This window comes from Tamandua tetradactyla, chromosome X (genome assembly GCF_023851605.1).
Source record: "Tamandua tetradactyla isolate mTamTet1 chromosome X, mTamTet1.pri, whole genome shotgun sequence".
Classification (NCBI taxonomy): Eukaryota; Metazoa; Chordata; class Mammalia; order Pilosa; family Myrmecophagidae; genus Tamandua; species Tamandua tetradactyla.
Window position 1 is genome coordinate 130374451 of NC_135353.1, and position 17589 is coordinate 130392039.

General features: G+C 35.3%; 1 protein-coding gene across 8 annotated transcripts in view; it reads left to right on the top strand.

Moving 5' to 3' along the window:
- Positions 1-17589, top strand: part of CASK (calcium/calmodulin dependent serine protein kinase) — a 533324-nt gene that overhangs the window by 231233 nt on the left and 284502 nt on the right. For all 8 annotated transcript variants that reach the window (XM_077145443.1, XM_077145445.1, XM_077145446.1 and 5 more), the window contains exon 3: positions 13723-13828. In XM_077145443.1, the coding sequence (XP_077001558.1) occupies positions 13723-13828 (106 nt within the window). The remainder of the gene's footprint in view (positions 1-13722; positions 13829-17589) is intronic.

Genomic DNA, 17589 nt, shown 5'->3' on the forward strand with positions numbered 1-17589 from the left:
GTAGAAAAGATGATTTCCCACCAAAAATGGTTGTATTGGTTTCCCAGAACTGCCATAACAAATTACCACAAACCGGGTGGCTTAAAACAACAGAAATTTATTCTCTCACAGTTCTAAATGTTGGAAGTCTGAAACCAAAGTGTTGGCAGGGACATGCACCCTCTTGAGTCTCTTTGCCTCTTCCTAGCTGCTGGTGGTTGACAGCAATCCTTGGTATTCCTTGGCTTATAGATCTGTCACTACAGTATGCCTCCAGTCTTCACATGGAGTTCTCCCTTGTTTCTGTTTTCTCTTTTTATGAAGATACCAGTTATTGGATTGGGCCCACCTTAAGCCCCTGTAAGCTAAGCCTAACTTAACTCTATTTCCATATATCACATTCTGAGGTTCTCGGTTGACATGAAATTTGGAGGGACAGCCAGCACAATGGTCAAAGAAAAAACAATAAAACTTATGCACATGCTCTGTGTCAGACACCATGGCAGACACTTTCACATCATTCAGGCTTAGCTACAACCCTGTATTTAAGCTATTATCTACTCTTTACATTTTACAGATGAGGAAACTGATATTCTAAGGTTATACAACTACTAAGTGATAGATATGGGACTTAAAGACATGCCTTTTGTCTATGTCTGTTGCTTTATTATATCATAACTGCCTCCCTAAGAAAAAGTGTCAGTACTTGAAAGGATAAGTGCCGGATATGTGGAAATAGGGTTATCAACTATTTGCCTGGGACTGGGAGGTGGTGGGAGTTCTTGGAAAACAGGATTTTCAGTGCTACAACCAGGAAGTTCCAGGCAAACCAGTATTAGCTGGCCACTGTTTCTGGAAAAGCCACTTATATTAAATAAGCCATTATCTATAATGACCTAAATTAAGGTATTGATTGTATTTGTTTCCTATAATATTGAGTCCTGAATTAGGCCTTTTGTTCTATGATGTGATAATTCTTAAGTGAGGAGGAATTAAGGCTTGCCTGGCTTCCCCATTTACTTGTTTTCACAAGAAAGGATTTACGCATACTTTCTTGCTGGGGTTGCACTCACCTGTGTGTGATACAGATAATAGAAGCCTCTGCTTCTAACTAAATTTTTTAATTTTATTTTTTATTGTGAAAAATAACTTATAAACAAAAAAGCAATGAATTTCAAAGCAAACCATAACAATTCGTTATAGAATAGATTTCAGGGTTCAGTATGGGTTACAGTTCTGCAATTTTAGGTTATTCCTTCTGGCTGGATTTTGGGGGCCTTGTCAAAAATCAGTTGATCGCAGATTTGGTGGTCTAGTTCCACACTCTCGATTCAATTCCGTTGGCCTATATTTCTGTCTTTGTACCTGTACATGCTGTTTTGACCACTTTGGCTTTATAATAAGCTTTAAAATCAGGAAGTGTTAATCCTCCCACTTTGTTCTTCTTTTTTAGGATATTTTTAGCTATTTGAATTCTCTTTCCCTTCCAGATGAGTTTGATAACTAGCTTTTCCATGTCTTCAAAGTAGGTTGTTAGAATTTTGATTGGTATTGCATTGAATCTGTAGATCAATTTGGGTACAATTGACATCATAACTACATTTAACCTTCCTGTCCATGAACAGAGATGTCTTTCCACCAGTTTAGATCTTCTTTGATTTCTTTCAGTAATGTTATGTAGTTTTCTGTATACAAGTCCTTTACTCCTTAATTAAGTTTATTCCTAGATTCTTAATTCTTTTAGTTGTTATTTTGAATGGAATTTTTTCCTTAATTGTCTCCTCAAGTCATTGCTTTTTGTATAGAAACATTACTGACTTTTGCATATTAATCTTATACCCTGCCGCTTTGCTGAAGCTTTGTTGAAGATTTCCCAGGATTTTCCAAGTATAGGCTCATGTCATCTGAAAATAATGAATGCCTTTTATTTCTTTTTCCTGCCTGATTGCTCTAGCTAGAACTTCTAGTACAATGTTGAATAATAATGGTAACAGAGGGCATCCTTATCTTGTTTACGATCCTTAGGGGGGAAAGCTTTCAGTCTCTCACCACTGAAAATGATGCTGGCCTATGGGTTTTTCATATATGCCCTTTATCATATAGAAGAAGTTACCTTTGTTCTACCTTTTGGAGTGTTTTCATCAGAAAAATATGTTGAATTTTGTCAGGTGCTTTTTCAGCATCAATTGAGATGATCATGTGATATTTCCCTTTTGATGTGCATTGAATTCGATTTGCTGGTATTCTGCGAGAAATTTTGCATCAATATTCATTAGGGAGATTGGTTTGTAGTTTTCCTTTCTTATAGAGTCATTACCCAGTTTTGGTATTAGACTGATTTTAGCTTCATAAAAATGAGTTAGGTACTGTTTCTTTCTCCTCAGTTTTTTGGAAGAGTTTGTCTAGGATTGGTGTTAGTACTTTTTGGAATGTTTGATAAAATTTCCCTCTTCATTTCCAGCTTCATTCCATTGTGATCAGAGAAGGTGCTTTGAATAATTTCAATCTTTTTAAATTCATAAAGATCTGTTTTGTGCCCCAGCGTATGATGTATCATAGAAAACATTCCATGAGCACTAGAGAAGAATTTATATCTGGGTGCTTTGGGGTATAACCATCTGTATGTGTCTGTTAGGTCTAATTTGTTTATCCAGTTGTTTAAGTTCTCTGTTTCCTTGTTGATCCTGTCTGGTTGTTCTATCTATGGAGGAGAGTGGGGTATTGAAGTCTCCCACTATTATTGTTGAAACATCTTTCGCTCCATTCAGTTTTGCCAATGTCTGTCTCATGTACTTTGGATCTCCTTGATTGGGAGCAGAAACATTTATGATTGTTATTTCCTCTTAGTGAATTGTCCCTTTTATTAGTATGCCATGTCTTTCTTTGTCTCTTATAACTTCTTTACATTTAAAGTCTACTTTGGGGGTACAATGGTAGTTCAGTGGTAGAATTCTTGCCTGCTATGCGGGAGACCTGGGTTTGATTCCCAGCCTAGGCACTTCCCAAAACAAACAAACAAACAAACAAAAATTTCAACAAATGGTGCTGCAATAACGGGATACTCATATGGTGCTGCGTGACCTGGGCGAGGGTGTGCTTATGAGTGGGGCAAGATGCATTGGTCCCTGGGGGGTGGGGTGGGGGTGCTTGTGTCTTTGGGGGATGGGGCTTGCATGTGTGGGGCTCGCGCAGGTAGGGGCAGGTGGCTGTGGGGTGGAGGGGCAAGGTTTGGGTACATGGGGTGTGGGTCATGGGGGTGGGTGGCATGCATAGGTATGGTATTTTCAAGGAACATGGTTTGGCTTACTTCCTAGTCCCTGCTTCCCTGTCCGTGCACTCCTGAGGAATCTGGGCCCCCATTTGGAAAAGGGCACATTAGGATCTCTGGTCTCTTCATCCCAGTTCCTCAACTTTTTCATCCAGTCATTTTTCTGTCACTTCTTTAGCTGTTACTTGGAGCAGGGGTGAACTTGGCCTATCCTATTCTGCCATCTTCCTGGAAGTCTCTAAGTAAATTTTTAAGGAAACTTTTGTTTTACCCATTCCAAATTTGATGAAATAGCAAAAGAGCTGTTGAGAAAAAAGTCAACAAAGAAGGTGGGTTGATTATAAAGGTCTATTCTTTAAAGAACAAGGAAGTATATATTTTGGCATTCAGCAATATATGTTCTGACATTCAACAAATATAAATTCTGGCATTCAGCAAATAAGGAAAGCCCTTAGCATTGTTTTTTGGTAGATATTTTTTATTATGTTTTTGTTATATATTTATTTGTAAACATTATACTCTGATAAGTAATCAATTTATATTCTTTTGACATTGAGGTAGGAAACAGGAAATTGGACCCCAAAAGTGGTGTTCCTGATGCTTTCACAGTATTTTCCCGAGGAAACTGTTTCAGTTTGCTAACCCGGACAGAATGTATTATACCAGAAATGGATTGGCTCTTATGAAGAGGATTTATTGAGTTAGAAGTTACAATTTTAAGGCCATGAAAATGTCCAAATTAATGTTCATCAGCAAGAAGAAACCTTTATCCAGGATTTCTCTGTCACAAGGGAAGGCACATGGCTATCTCTGCTGGCCCTTTGCTCCTGGTTTTTGTTGCTTTCAGCTTCCAGTGGCCTCCTCTCTGATCTTCTGTCTGTCTCCAAGCATCTCCAAACATCTCTGTGGGCTCTGAGCTCTCTCTCTCTCTCTCTCTCTCTCTCTCTCTCTCTCTCTCTCTCTCTCTCTCTCTCTCTCTCTCTCTCTCTCTCTCTCTCTCTCTCCATGAGCTCTTTTAAGGACTCCTGTAAACTAAGACCCACCTTGAATGAGTGGGTCCACATCTCCTTGGAAATAATCTAATCAAAAGATCCCACCCACACTTGAGTGGCTCACATCTCCATGGAAACAATCAAATAAAAAAATCCCACTCATAATAAGTCTGTACCCACAGACTGGACTAAAAGAGCTTGGCTTTTCTGGGGTACATAACAGTTTCAAACCAACACAGAAGCTTTCTGCAATTTTTCAGAGGAAGAAGAAAAAATTACTATGGCAATTACATACATTTCATAAAGAGGTGTGCTCAGTTTGGTGGCAAAAAGCTAAAAGGATATGGGGACAGTATATGTATGCTTTCTATCTAAGTAAGAGTTATTTTCAAATTGTGCTCATTATTACGGTATACAAGAAGATACTAGCTTCTGTGGCTTCCCAGTATAAACAATGCTATTGTGGCAACCAGGACATGGATTAAATGGTTAATCCTCCATGGTCTTGATCTTAGAACATCAATATCTAGATCAGTCACTTGGAATTTTATGTTTCCCTTAAATTTCCTGAAAAATTGTTGTGGGTAATAACCAATTACTTTAAAAGATTTATAAAATGGTTTATGACCCCAAGTAATTTAAAAATTGCTGATTTAGATCATAGCCACATTACCTGAAAATGGAACTTCCTGGTTTTGTAGAAAAGATTTATTGAAAATACAATTTATTCCAAAGGTAAGGCAGCGTATTATTTACTTAAAATTTTTATCTAAAACAAGAATAAATATGGCCTTTTCAGAGCTTCCTTTGTTTTCCTTAGTCCAAAGTTTAACTGTGTATAAAAAAAAAGTCCTCTGTGACACTTTTCTACCACTGTCAGTAATTCCACTCTGGAACAAAAAATTCTACTACTACATTTTGAAGCTCTTTGATCAATTTAATTGAAAAAGAAACTTAAGATTGCAAGGCAAGATATTTTAATATGCATACTTGTTAGCCCTTTGCAACTATTTATTGGTATAAATCTGGATCATGGCAGTACACCAACAAAACAGAAAGAATCTGGTGGTTGAGGCCATGAGTCTGCAATGTTAGCTACAATCCCTGATTCAGTTTTTTTATCAAAACAATTAGTTTATTGTTTTTATTGATCTGTTTCAAAATAGATGTCTCACATTGGTATTTATTTTATTACTATAAATTTGGTTTGTACTATTTTTATGAGATTTTATTGACAAAAGGATTCTACTACTGGATGATAAAACTCACATTATTTAAAAAACAAACAGAATGCTTTGATAATTATTTCACTATGGCATAGTGATTCCTGGCCTCAGTCATTTATTTGTTTATATATTGAAACAGACCAAAAACTGCTTTCTGGGAATAATTTTGACCCTGTGGCAGTATTTCCTAGGCTGGTCTCACCTTAGAGAAAGGAGTTGTGGGGGTGAATGGGATATTAAGGAACTTTATCCTGGCTCATGTCCTTGTTTAGCTTCTCAGTTATAGGTAAATAATAAAAATAGAAGGCAAATTTTGATTACACAATTAAGAAAGTATAAAATACAAAAAAAATGTGAATAACATTTTTTAACATTGACATATTAAGTGAATTTCTTTTTATTGTAATAGCATGTTTTTTCACTTCTTAAATATTATTGAATAACAATTGATATACAATAAAATGAACCCAATTTGAGTATACAGTTTGTGCCAGTGTGAAAGGACTTATGTACCCTAAAAAACCAGTGTTTTAATCCTAAACAATCTTATGAGAGCAATGCTTTCTTCTAATCCCTATTCAGTACTATAGATTTGAAACGTAATTAGGTTATCTCCACGGAGATGTGACTCAATGAAGTGTGGGTATTAAACTTGATTAGAACTTGATTAGATGGAGACGTGTCTCCACCCATTCTACGTAGGTATTGATCAGTTAACTGGAATCCTGTAAAAGAAGTATTTTGGAGAAAGCTTCAGAACGCCACAAAACCACGAAGCAGAATCCACCAGCCAGTGATGTTTGGAGATGAGTAAGGAAAATGCCTTCCGGGGAGCTGGAGAAGAAGCTAGAAGATAACAGTATATTTGCCCTGTGACTTTCCAAATGAGAAAGAAAGCCTGACCATGTTTGTCATGTGCCTTTCCACCTGAGAAAGAAACCCTGAACTTCATAGGCCTTCTTTATGAAGGTATATTTCTCTGGATGCCTTAGATTGGACATTTCTGTAGATTTGTTTTTAACTGGGACATGTTCTCAGCCTTAGAACTGTGAACTAGCAACTTATTAAATTTCTCTTTTTAAAAGCCGTTCCGTTTCAGATATATTGCATACTGGCAGCTAGCAAACTAGAAGAGCACTATTCAGTGGGTTTTAACAAATGCAAGTACTCTCTCACCCCATTTCACTCATGCTCTTAACATGTATGATATGTAAGAATTTAATATTGAAAATTGAGTTATAAACTGGTATTTCTCTAATTTTCTTTTATGAATAAGGAATGCCATTTTTAAATAGGTGTCTCGTTTTTATAATAGTAAAATCCCCCCACCCCCCGTTTTCCCTTCTTTTTAAGAATTTTTTGGTTTACATTTCCTAATATGATTTAAAAATAGAGGTATACACCTTCTAGAGATGTTAAGAACATTGCTTCTTTTTTGTCATGTACAAAATATGATCTTAATAATCGGCATTCAATTCATGTATTTGAGGAAAACCATGTAGTGGAACTTTATTTGGTTTGTATTTCAGTTGCCCCTGCTTTCTTTTTATCCATATTATTGGCATTGTCCTATTTTATTAGTTGAGTCCAAAACAGATTTCCACCAAATTCATGGTTGAGTGACTCCTTGCATAAAAGACATGGAATTGTATCTTTTAAGAGATAATTAATTTGGTTTCTTTTAATCTAATGTTGGTTTTTATCCACAAATGGCTTTTTAATCAAATGCTTTTCTTTTAGGACAGTTTAATGCCCCAGAAGATAAAAATTAGTGACGATCACGGAATTGGTCACCTAGAATCTTTATTAATACCAAATTAGTAAGCTCAATAATTTATAGTCCTTCGATATTGATTAGAAATTACCTGGAATTTTAAAAATGTAAGTCCCTAGAAAATAAATGACACTTTAGGTATTTACCAGCTTATCCTAATGAAAAGAGAGAGAGGGAAGATAAGTAGTTCTCACAGTAATTGACTTTATTAAAACTAATAGATGTTTACAAACACAGTGTTCGATTTAGTTTAAATTTGGTATTCAACTAGGCAGAATGTTTTAATATATTTATTATATGTATCAGAACTGAAAACTGTGGGAAATTTATTACCAAAATCCCATGAATTTTAGTAAATGCTTAATGCAATCAAGATTGATTCCTGATAGACATTTTCCTATTTACAAAAAAATTATATCAACCAAACATAATTAATGGCATATTCCTTTTTTTCTTTATATACCTGACAGAAGAGATTTTAGGCCATAGGATTAAAAAAAATGGGCAAGAATTCAGAAGAAATTAGAAGTTACTTGAATAAAATATATAGGCATGGTAGTAAAATGTGTGAAAGAGCAAAGAAGTAATGAGTTTGCAGTTAACCCAGATTGGGGTGTGGGCTTGTCTGGGCCTCTGGCGAAGCTCACCTTCCCTGATTTATAAGAGATTAGCTTCATTAAAGCCAACCTGACCCGTATCATTGCTAAAGGGAGCTGTAATCTTTAGTCTTCAAATTGGTTATTAGATAAAGATGGAACTCAGCCACAGAATTTGACTTTGCTAATATAATCCTTCCAAGAGTCTGCTTGGATCCCTATCTTAAAAATACCATGTGGTCATTGATTTCAGTACACTGAGGGAAAAATGTTGAGTCAACGCTGACTTTCCTTTACTTATTGTTCATTAATATTAATATTTCTTCAGATGAATGCATTAATACTTGTCCCAATTATTTATATGACTAGATTACAATGTTCTTTATTTGAATTTGGAGGCCAGGGTGGCTTTTAGGGAATTTTAACTGTTGAGTTTCTAACAGTCTAGCATGGAAGTTGTTTTGAAATGAATGATATGTATATATTTGTCAGAAAAAGATCAGTGTCTACTTTCTGATCATCATTAATGACAATGCAGCTGGAATAAGCCCGTTTTATAATGGTCTTGATAGCTTGTCATCCAAGTCATTGCTACTACTTTAGCACTAGTGGATTGAATTTTAGAAGCCATATGAAAACTACACAGCCCCAGCAGTTACTGTAGTGTGATGTAAAGAGCATTCGGTTTTGGTTGAGTCCTGTTTCCTCTACTTACAAATTGTATGATTTTCAACAACTTTTTATCTCACTGAACTCTGGACCTTAGTTTCTTCATCTGTAAAATGTGGATAGGTATATTTATCTCACAGGGTTATAATGATGGAGATTTACACGAGGGGCACTTAAATCTGAAATATTGAGTAGTAAACTCAAATGTTGAACTACATATTCTAGTGATAAAATTGAAAAGATCATTCAATAGCAAAGGGCTATTATATAGTAGATGTTGTCTATTCTATACTTGCTTATAAATTAAGCAAGATAAAATAATTAAAAGATATATATATATCTGGAGAGAGAGAACAAATGAAATATTTAGAGTAACAATAGTGAAGAAATTCCAGACCTAGTTATTAAATGATCAAATTTTACCTTTTTCTCTTTACTTTTTAATGTGGCTACTAGAAAATTTAAAATTATGTTTGTGGCTCACATATTTTTATTGGACGGTACCCATCTAAAGTCTTATTGAATGGTTTCCTGGGCTAGCTAACTCTTAAATTTAGATCTCTTAAGAATGTTAGAAATTGTTCCTTTCTTCGAGCATATTTGTAAATACCCATATTATTTTTGACCCATGGTCAAATTAGCTTGCTGCATAATTGTAGTGTCCAACTTTTAAAAGATAGTATGAGGAATTCTCTTACACCAAAACCAAATAGTAATAAACTGAATAATAAATAATTTGTAGGAAAATTTTTTTTTGTCATCCAAGTCATTGCTACTACTTTAGCACTAGTGGATTAAATTTTAGAAGCCATATGAAAACTACACAGCCCCAGCAGTTACTGTAGTGTGATGTAAAGAGCATTCGGTTTTGGTTGACCAGTTACCTGAAACAGCTTCCCTAAATACTCCTTATTTCAAGGACAGACTAACGCGGCAGACCCTGGCAGCCACGGTTGCTTTATTGTTGTTGGTTGGCCCAAACTTCTCTGGAAATGGGAAACTAGTAATGGTTGTTCTAATGCTATATGCTAGTTGCTTTAATGTAAGTGTTTCTCAGATTTGGATCAGGAAATTAAATATTACTTTGTGTATTATTAGTGCCTTAAGGGGAAATAAATTTATTAAATTCTGGCATAGAATTAAATATAAAGATATTAAGCATAGAAATGTATTATTAAAGAATCTTTTATAGTGAATGATGAAATAGCCCAATCCAAGAACGGACGTATGAAATTCAAATATGGGGACCAACAGGTGAGAAACTCCCCGCCTCAAGGGTCCTGTAGGTGGTTGGGGAGGGTGAACCTTGGTCTCCATGGCAGCCAGTTCCCCTTCCCACCCACCCATAACCACCCCCTCATAACCACCCCTCACCCCTGCCACCCAAACTTAACAACCTCTTGACAACTGGAGCCAAATCTTCAAACAGTGACTGGCCCTGTGGTCTGGGCATCTCTGGTGGGTGATGTCAGAGGAGCCGCTGATGGAGTGTTTTCTTGGAATTATGCAGGGTATGCCATAAAATAAAAATCTGTCAGCTCTAAGGCCTAAAATAAAAACTGATTCATAACCAAAAAAACCGATCTTTTAAAGTCTCCTTGAGAGATTAAAAAATAAAAAAGTAAAAGGGAGAGTGTAGAATATTACCAATTACTTTTCTGTAAACAAAGCACTTAAAAACAAGGATGTTAACTCTGATCAGGTCACTAAAAGAAATGTTCTGTGCTAATATATCATAAGCAGTCCAATAATCACAACTTCAAATCACATTATCACTTACTTCCAAATTCCTTCCTATGCTGCCTCATAAATTGAATTTTAAGCAACTGCTATTTTTAGTTTGATTTATCAGCATGAAATTAATAGCATTAAATGCATATATCTTTAATTCACAATCACATCTAAAAACAAGGATTTTGAGTTTTAATATTCTTAGAATCTATAGTTAAAATGTATATATAATGTATTTTTATTTTTTAAATTGTGATTTGCTATTTGAGCTATTTAATGCACTCATTTAGTTAGTAACTTTTAATTATGGAAAATGGTGCTATAGTTATCCTAGATGTAAGGCATCTTTGGCATCATTGCCCTTATAATTTCAAATATATTTTTATATCGTTAGCTTTCTGCTATTTAGTCAGTGTTCTGATATTAGTCCCCGAAATGTCTGTTCCAGTGACATTTAAATTGCTTTAGTCTTTGAGGGCAGGGCTCCCAGCAATTTTACCTTCATTTTAAGGGTGGGTAATAAGAGACTAGACCAGGAGCATGTCCAGCTGTATATTAAGCAGAAATGTGTGGCTCAAATGAGGGGTCTTTAGAGCATCCATTTCTAATCATGATGTTTCAGTGTAACAAACATGTCACATGGCAAATGCTGAGTATGGGAAAAGAAGCACTGTAGTCTCATGAAAGAGGCAAAATAAAAAACTCAACTGAAACCAGGAGAAAAGACCAGTTTCATTACTAAATCTCTGTTTACTCCCTAACTCCAATATCATAGCATCGAGTTAAAAATCAAGCTCATGGTGGTACAAGGGCAGTTCCGTGGTAGAATTCTTGCCTGCCATGCGGGAGACCCGGGTTCGATTCCCAGCCCAGGCTCACTTCCCAAAACAAACAAACAAGCAAAGAAAGAAAGAAAACAAACAAACAAAAATTCAACAAATGGTGCTGCAATAATGGGATACTCACATGGAAAAAGAATGAAATGTGACCCTGCTATACAGTATACAAGAAAAAATCAAGCTTTTTATCAGAATAAAAAGAAAAGGACAGAGAGAAACTAAGGTGAAAACAGAAGGTATGAAAAGGGTCAGTTCTAGAGATAAACATAAAAATAAGTAATAAAACTCCTAAGCTTTTCATAGAATTAGGAGGCAGATCATTCTTGAATAGAGAGAGAAAAACTGTGCAGGCACATAACTTATGTTTGACTTCAACCTGGTCCTACAGCACACTTGTCGAAAGCTTTACTTGTAGTTATGACTTTCCAGCATGAAATCCATAGCTGAGTCATGCCTCTTCTCTTCTGCTGAACCTTTCCATCTACTCTTGGAGATGGAGGTCATCCCACATGTGCCTCTGATCTCCTTTACACTGAACACTGAGCAACCTTTGTCACCTGAGCCTCACAGTGCTATATTCCACAATCCTTTCACATCCATTTTCTCATTTGAATCTAGTAATATGTTTTGAAGTAGATATAGTAGATCATGCGTGTAGAACATTACCTATCACCATCCCCATTTTATTTGCAGTTAAAAAAAACCTTATCCTTAGAAAGTTGAAGGCATTTGTTAGCAATTAGCTGGTAAGTGGAAGTGGCAGAGACAGGACTGGCATCAAGTTTTCTGACTCCAGATCCTATGAGTTCTTCATCACTGCCACTTACCCACATACAGAGTGCTTCCTTTAAAACAACAGCAAAAACAGACAAATGAAACCTTCTTTGACCCCGTTCTTCCTTTACTACTGCCGGGTTCCTAAAATATGTCCTTGTGTAAACTCGCATGGCACAGTGGAAAGACTATTGACTTTGAAGTCAGAAAGGCCAGGGTCAAAATCTACCCCTTGTAATAGCTGTGTTTTCTTGAGCAAGTTTTTAAGCCTCAGTCTCCTCATCTATAAAATACCTACTTCAACAGGTTTTTATAATATTAAATAAAAAATGCCTATATTAAGTACTTAGCCCAGTGTAAGGCATGATAAATTTTGATTTTTTATAACATAATTGTCTCCTACACACAGACTTTGACCCTGACTTCCCCAAAGGACCTGAACTTGAAAATGATATTTTCTGGCTGAATCTTATAGCCTTTTCTCAGCTTTCTACCTTCTCCTGCTACTCATGTCTTAATTCCATCTATTCCCATGATTTTCCTAATATTGTGTTATTGATTCTTTTCTGATACATTCTCTTTTTATAATTTACTGACTTCTCTTCTTCATTCTTCCCTTATTGTAGTCTTCTAAGGTTCTATCTGCTGCCATTGCTCTTATTGAAGAGACTAAGGTGAAATAATAATCAGAGAAGAAATAACATGTCTATTTTGTTTTGTGCAGTATGACCTTAGCTTTGGTTCTTTCTTACATGCTTCCTTCTACTTCCAAATATCTACTGTCACATTGCACTTTGTTCATCTACCAAAGAAGTAAAAACCCAGCATTATTAACACTAGAACATGCAGACATGGCAAGTGAGATCCATGCTCAGTGATTCGTTTCTAAAAAAAACATTTTTTATTGTGAAATATAACATACATACAAAAAAGCAATAAATTTCAAAGTACATTGTAACAAGTAGTTATAGAACAGATTTCAGAGTTTGGTTCCACAACTTTAGATTTTTCCTTCTAGCTGCTCCAAGACCCTGGAGACTAAAAGAAATACCAGTATAATGATTCAGCAGTCATTCTCATTTGTTAAATCCTATCTTCTCTGTTGTAACTCTTCCTTCTTTGATCTTTCTCTATGCCCAGTGATTCTTAATCTGTTTAGGTGTGGTAGTAGTGGTGATGATGATACTATGAGCAATTTTGTTTTCCAAGTAGTATGTTATTACTTACTGTTACTTACTATTTAAAAATCTTACCTACATTATCTAAATTAGCTTCTCAAAATAGCGCCATGAGGTAGATAGAGTCCTGAATGAGCCAACACATACACATTTTATAAATGATATAAAAAAAAATTCTGACTTCGACTCTAAGAGTACTGCTTATTTTTATTTAAACCATACTCTATTTTTGGCCCCTATTCCATATACTTCCCTGGTATGTCTAAAAATGCTAGATTTTAGGCTAAAGAACCAACAGCATATTCTAATCAAATTTAGAGAAAACTAAGAAGACGTGGTAAAAATCAAGATAGCAAATAAAGTTACTTGTTAGCAGATCAAGTAATAGTTATGAATTTGGAGGTTGAAACTTGATTACAAGAGTTTGGGAAAAGTATTTATTTGTTCTATTTACATTTCTTATTAATAAGAGTTGACGTTATGACATATATAGATTGAAGCTGGCAAAAAAATATGAAAAGTTATATTGTTGACCATTTTAAAGGGTAAAAAGTTAATTTTAGTTGAAAAGGGGGATTTCATCTCTTTAGTTAGAGTAGTCTTCATGTTACCATAGATCATACCCATTCATCCATCATTCACTCTCATTATCTTTTCTTCATACCTAATGAAGTATGTTTTGTGTTTGTTTTGCAGATCTAAAGCGGGAAGCCAGTATCTGTCATATGCTGAAACATCCACACATTGTAGAGTTATTGGAGACATATAGCTCAGATGGAATGCTTTACATGGTTTTTGAATTGTAAGTGTACATTTTCTGTTTCTGAGGGTTAAAGATTTAAGCAATGTTGGTTTTAGATAATGCTAATGCTTTCCTTGTAATATTTAACAATAGTTGTGAACTCCTCTGTTTAGAAAGGCAGAAAGTGATAGGAAAAAGAATGATGTCATCTAAAGTTCACAATGGCAAAGGAGGCAAAAGTTGGGCTGCATTTTCAGCACACTTCAGAGAGGTCGCTCAAAAAGGAAATAGATTTTTGAAGGATAGGAGGCCCCAAAATACAAAATTCTGATATAGGAGTCTTAGTGAAAAGCAGTGGAGTAAGGGTGGAAGTATCTATATATATAGCAAGCCTCTCTATGAACTCTAAATGCTTAATGACAGACTTCCTCCTTTTTTTATGACCATTGTATTGGCATATACAGTGTGTCTCTATCTCAATAAGCCATCTTTCATGTTCCTCACAAAATTTTTGTCAGTAAGGTGGAAAAATATTAGCTAAAGATAGTACAACTAGATAGTTTCATAGCTAGTTGAATGATTGTGTCCACAGTGATTATATAAAGCTTTATGGGACGACATTCCACAGGGTTTTATTTTTGAGCTTACTCTGTCCAAAATTTTAATTTTGTTTACTAAATTTTCAAAAGATACCAAGGCCAGAGAGTGTATTGTTATCTATTGCTTCATAACAAATTACACCAACTTTAATGACTCGAAACAAATTTATTATCACAATCTTTGTGCATCAAGAATATAGGTCCAGCTTAGCCCATATTCTCTGGGTCTAGGTCGTACAAGGTTGCAAACAAGGTGTAAGCAAAGGGCTGACCTTTTTTTTTTTTTTTTTGTATGCTGTATGGCTGGGGTCACATTTCATTCTTTTTCCATGTGAGTATTCTGTTATCACAGCACCATTTGTTGAATTTTTGTTTGTTTTTGTTGGTTTGTTTTTGGGGAAGTGCATGGGCCGGGAATCAAACCGGGTCAACCAGGTCTCCCTCATGGCAGGCGAGAATTCTACCACTGAACTACCCTCGCACCCCCAGGTCTGAAGACATTTTAAGACTCAAATGGGGGTGGATTCACTTCCATACTCACTCATATGGTTGTTGGTGGGCTTCAGTTCCTTGTGGGCTATTGAACTGAAGGCCTCAGTTCCTCATGAGCTGTTCCTTGTCCTGCCTGGTTCCTTGTCCCAAGGCCTGGCTCCTTGTCCCATGGACCTCTCCATAGAACGTTAGAACAAGCAAGCATTAGGGCAAGAGAATGTGAGCAAGATGGAAGTCGCAGTCTTGTAACCTAATCTCTAAAGTCACACACCATCATTTTGCCATATTCTATTTGTGATAAACAAGTCACTAAATCCAGGCCACATACAAGGGATGGGGATTATACAAGAGCGTTAATACCAGGAGGTGACAATCACTGAGAGCCATTTCAAAAGCTGTCCCCCCACAAAAGGCTAGCTAATATGTTGGATATCTAGATCAAAATTCAAAAATATTTTAGAAGTTTGCAGCAAAGAAGCTGAAACAAAGAAGATGAAATTTAAGACCAGTTAATGTAAACTACTTCATTCAGGTTCAAAAATAAAAATAAGTACAAGATTAGTGTGAATTTAGCTGAGACTGCTTATGTGAAAAAGATGTAAAAGTTTTGGTTGGTTGTGCACAACTGCTTAAAAAGTCCTGAACTGAATCTTAGATTACTTTAATTAGAAGGAAGTAGTATTCAGAACAAAGCCCCATTTCCATTGTATTATATACTTCTCATCCTCTCTGGAGTATTATAGTAAGCAGGACACGAATGTTTCCAGAAAGGGAGAGCCAGAGTGGAGGAAAGGCTGGAAATTCTGTCATTGAGTCATGGCCTTCAAAATTTTTGTTGATAAACCTGCTAAAAAATTAAAAAGAAAAAAAGTACCATCTCACTTTTTTAAGTTGATACATAAAAAATTTTATTGTGAGACAATAATTTTCAGTGTTTTGTATATTGTATACATTGCTTAAATATATTTTCTTCAAAACTGTAGAGCTGCACATTTATCTCATTCAGTCTCATTGTCAAAAACCAGTCAACCAAATCAAATATGTTCTGTTCGAAAAAAACTTTTGACTTCATTTTTCAAAATAAATTTTACTTTTAGTAGACATCCCTGTGACAATCATCTTACTATTGCTTTCTAATTCTAAAATAGATAAAGTTTTGCTATGAATATGTTATCCAGAGGAAATAAGGTGGTATCTCCCACCCTTTCTTTCTGAAGCTCCCTTTGTTTGCTCTTGAAGGTCCCTCTATCTGGAGCAGTGCATTCTCCAGTTGTTTCTTTGAAGCCAGTCAGGCTTTTCAGATGGGTGAGTGGTTTAGTCTTTCTCTTTTGAGAAAGGAAATTATATGAGTGGAGATAGGTAAAGAAACCCACAGACTTGTTTTCAGACAGACCAAATTATGGAAATTGAAGTATGAAAATTGATTGCCTTAAAAATATCATTGTTCAAGTATCCCCTGAAAGGATTTTTGGGTACTCTCAGAGCTACCCAAATTCCAGTTTGAAGACCACTGGCATAGAAGAGCTATTAAAGACTAACTGCTTTAATTATCCATGAATCTGTTGGTCTTATTCTGCTAAGAGTCCCCAAAGCAGAAACCCATATATAGAACAAAATGGATATCTTCAGTTAAATGAAAGACAATCAAGTGGAAGAAGGATTATGCTTATTCAGTGTAGCGTCAGAGGCTGTAACTAGAATCAGCAAGTGGTAGGGATAGGGAAGCCAATTTCACTTCACATGATTAAACTTAATCCATAAATGAAGAGAGCTGTCTCACAGAGTATGCTGTTCTTCTCTGGAAAAGCACAAGTTGAGCTGGATCTGTCCAAGGGGACTAAAAGGCCTCTAACATCCTCTTCAATTTTATAATGTAATAATTCTTTTTTTAAAATCTCTTTTCTTTTTTCAAGAAATATGTTTTGTCCATATTTTTATTAACTGTGAAATGAAAAACAGGTTTATTGCATACTATAAAGTATTGTACACAGGAAGCAAAATTTGAAAATTTGTCCAAATTTTACCATGTTTGGTATTTTTTTCAAAGGGGTCTAACAGCAGTATAGTAGAGAGAAGATGGTCTTTGGTGCTATAAAACCTGAGTTAGAATCCCACCTCTGTCACTTGTACAAATTATGTGACTTTGGCCTAGTCCTTTAACTTCGCTGAGCCCCAGTTTTCTTACCTTTAAAGTCTTTATAAGGTTATGAGAACTAGATGAGAAACAATATGTGAATTCGTATTGTAAATGATGAAGTGCCATACAAGTATAAGGCATTGTTTCCAGAATAGTTAACAGGTTAGTATTAGTTCCAGGTTGAAAGCAATCTATATGGGATTTTCACTGAGCTTCAACTGTTAACATTTTGCCATTCTTGTTTCTATTTATCCTATCATGAAGTTTTCTAAAGCAGCATTTATGTATAAATATTTATTTTTGTATTTCTAACAGATAAGGACTTATTTTTAACATGACCATAATACTATTATCATAACGAAATTGGACATTACTTCTTAATAATGTGTGAATATACAGTTGATGTTCAGTTTTCCCTGACTGAACATGAATTTTAAATGACAGGTTTCTAAATTTATAATTGCTTTATCTCTAGAAATTTGGAAATAGATTATAAATTCATAGTTAAAATAACCTAGCTCATTTCTGGAAAGGACCAGAAATATAAAATGGAACTATAAAATTGTTCTTTTATATCATTATGCTTTGTAAAT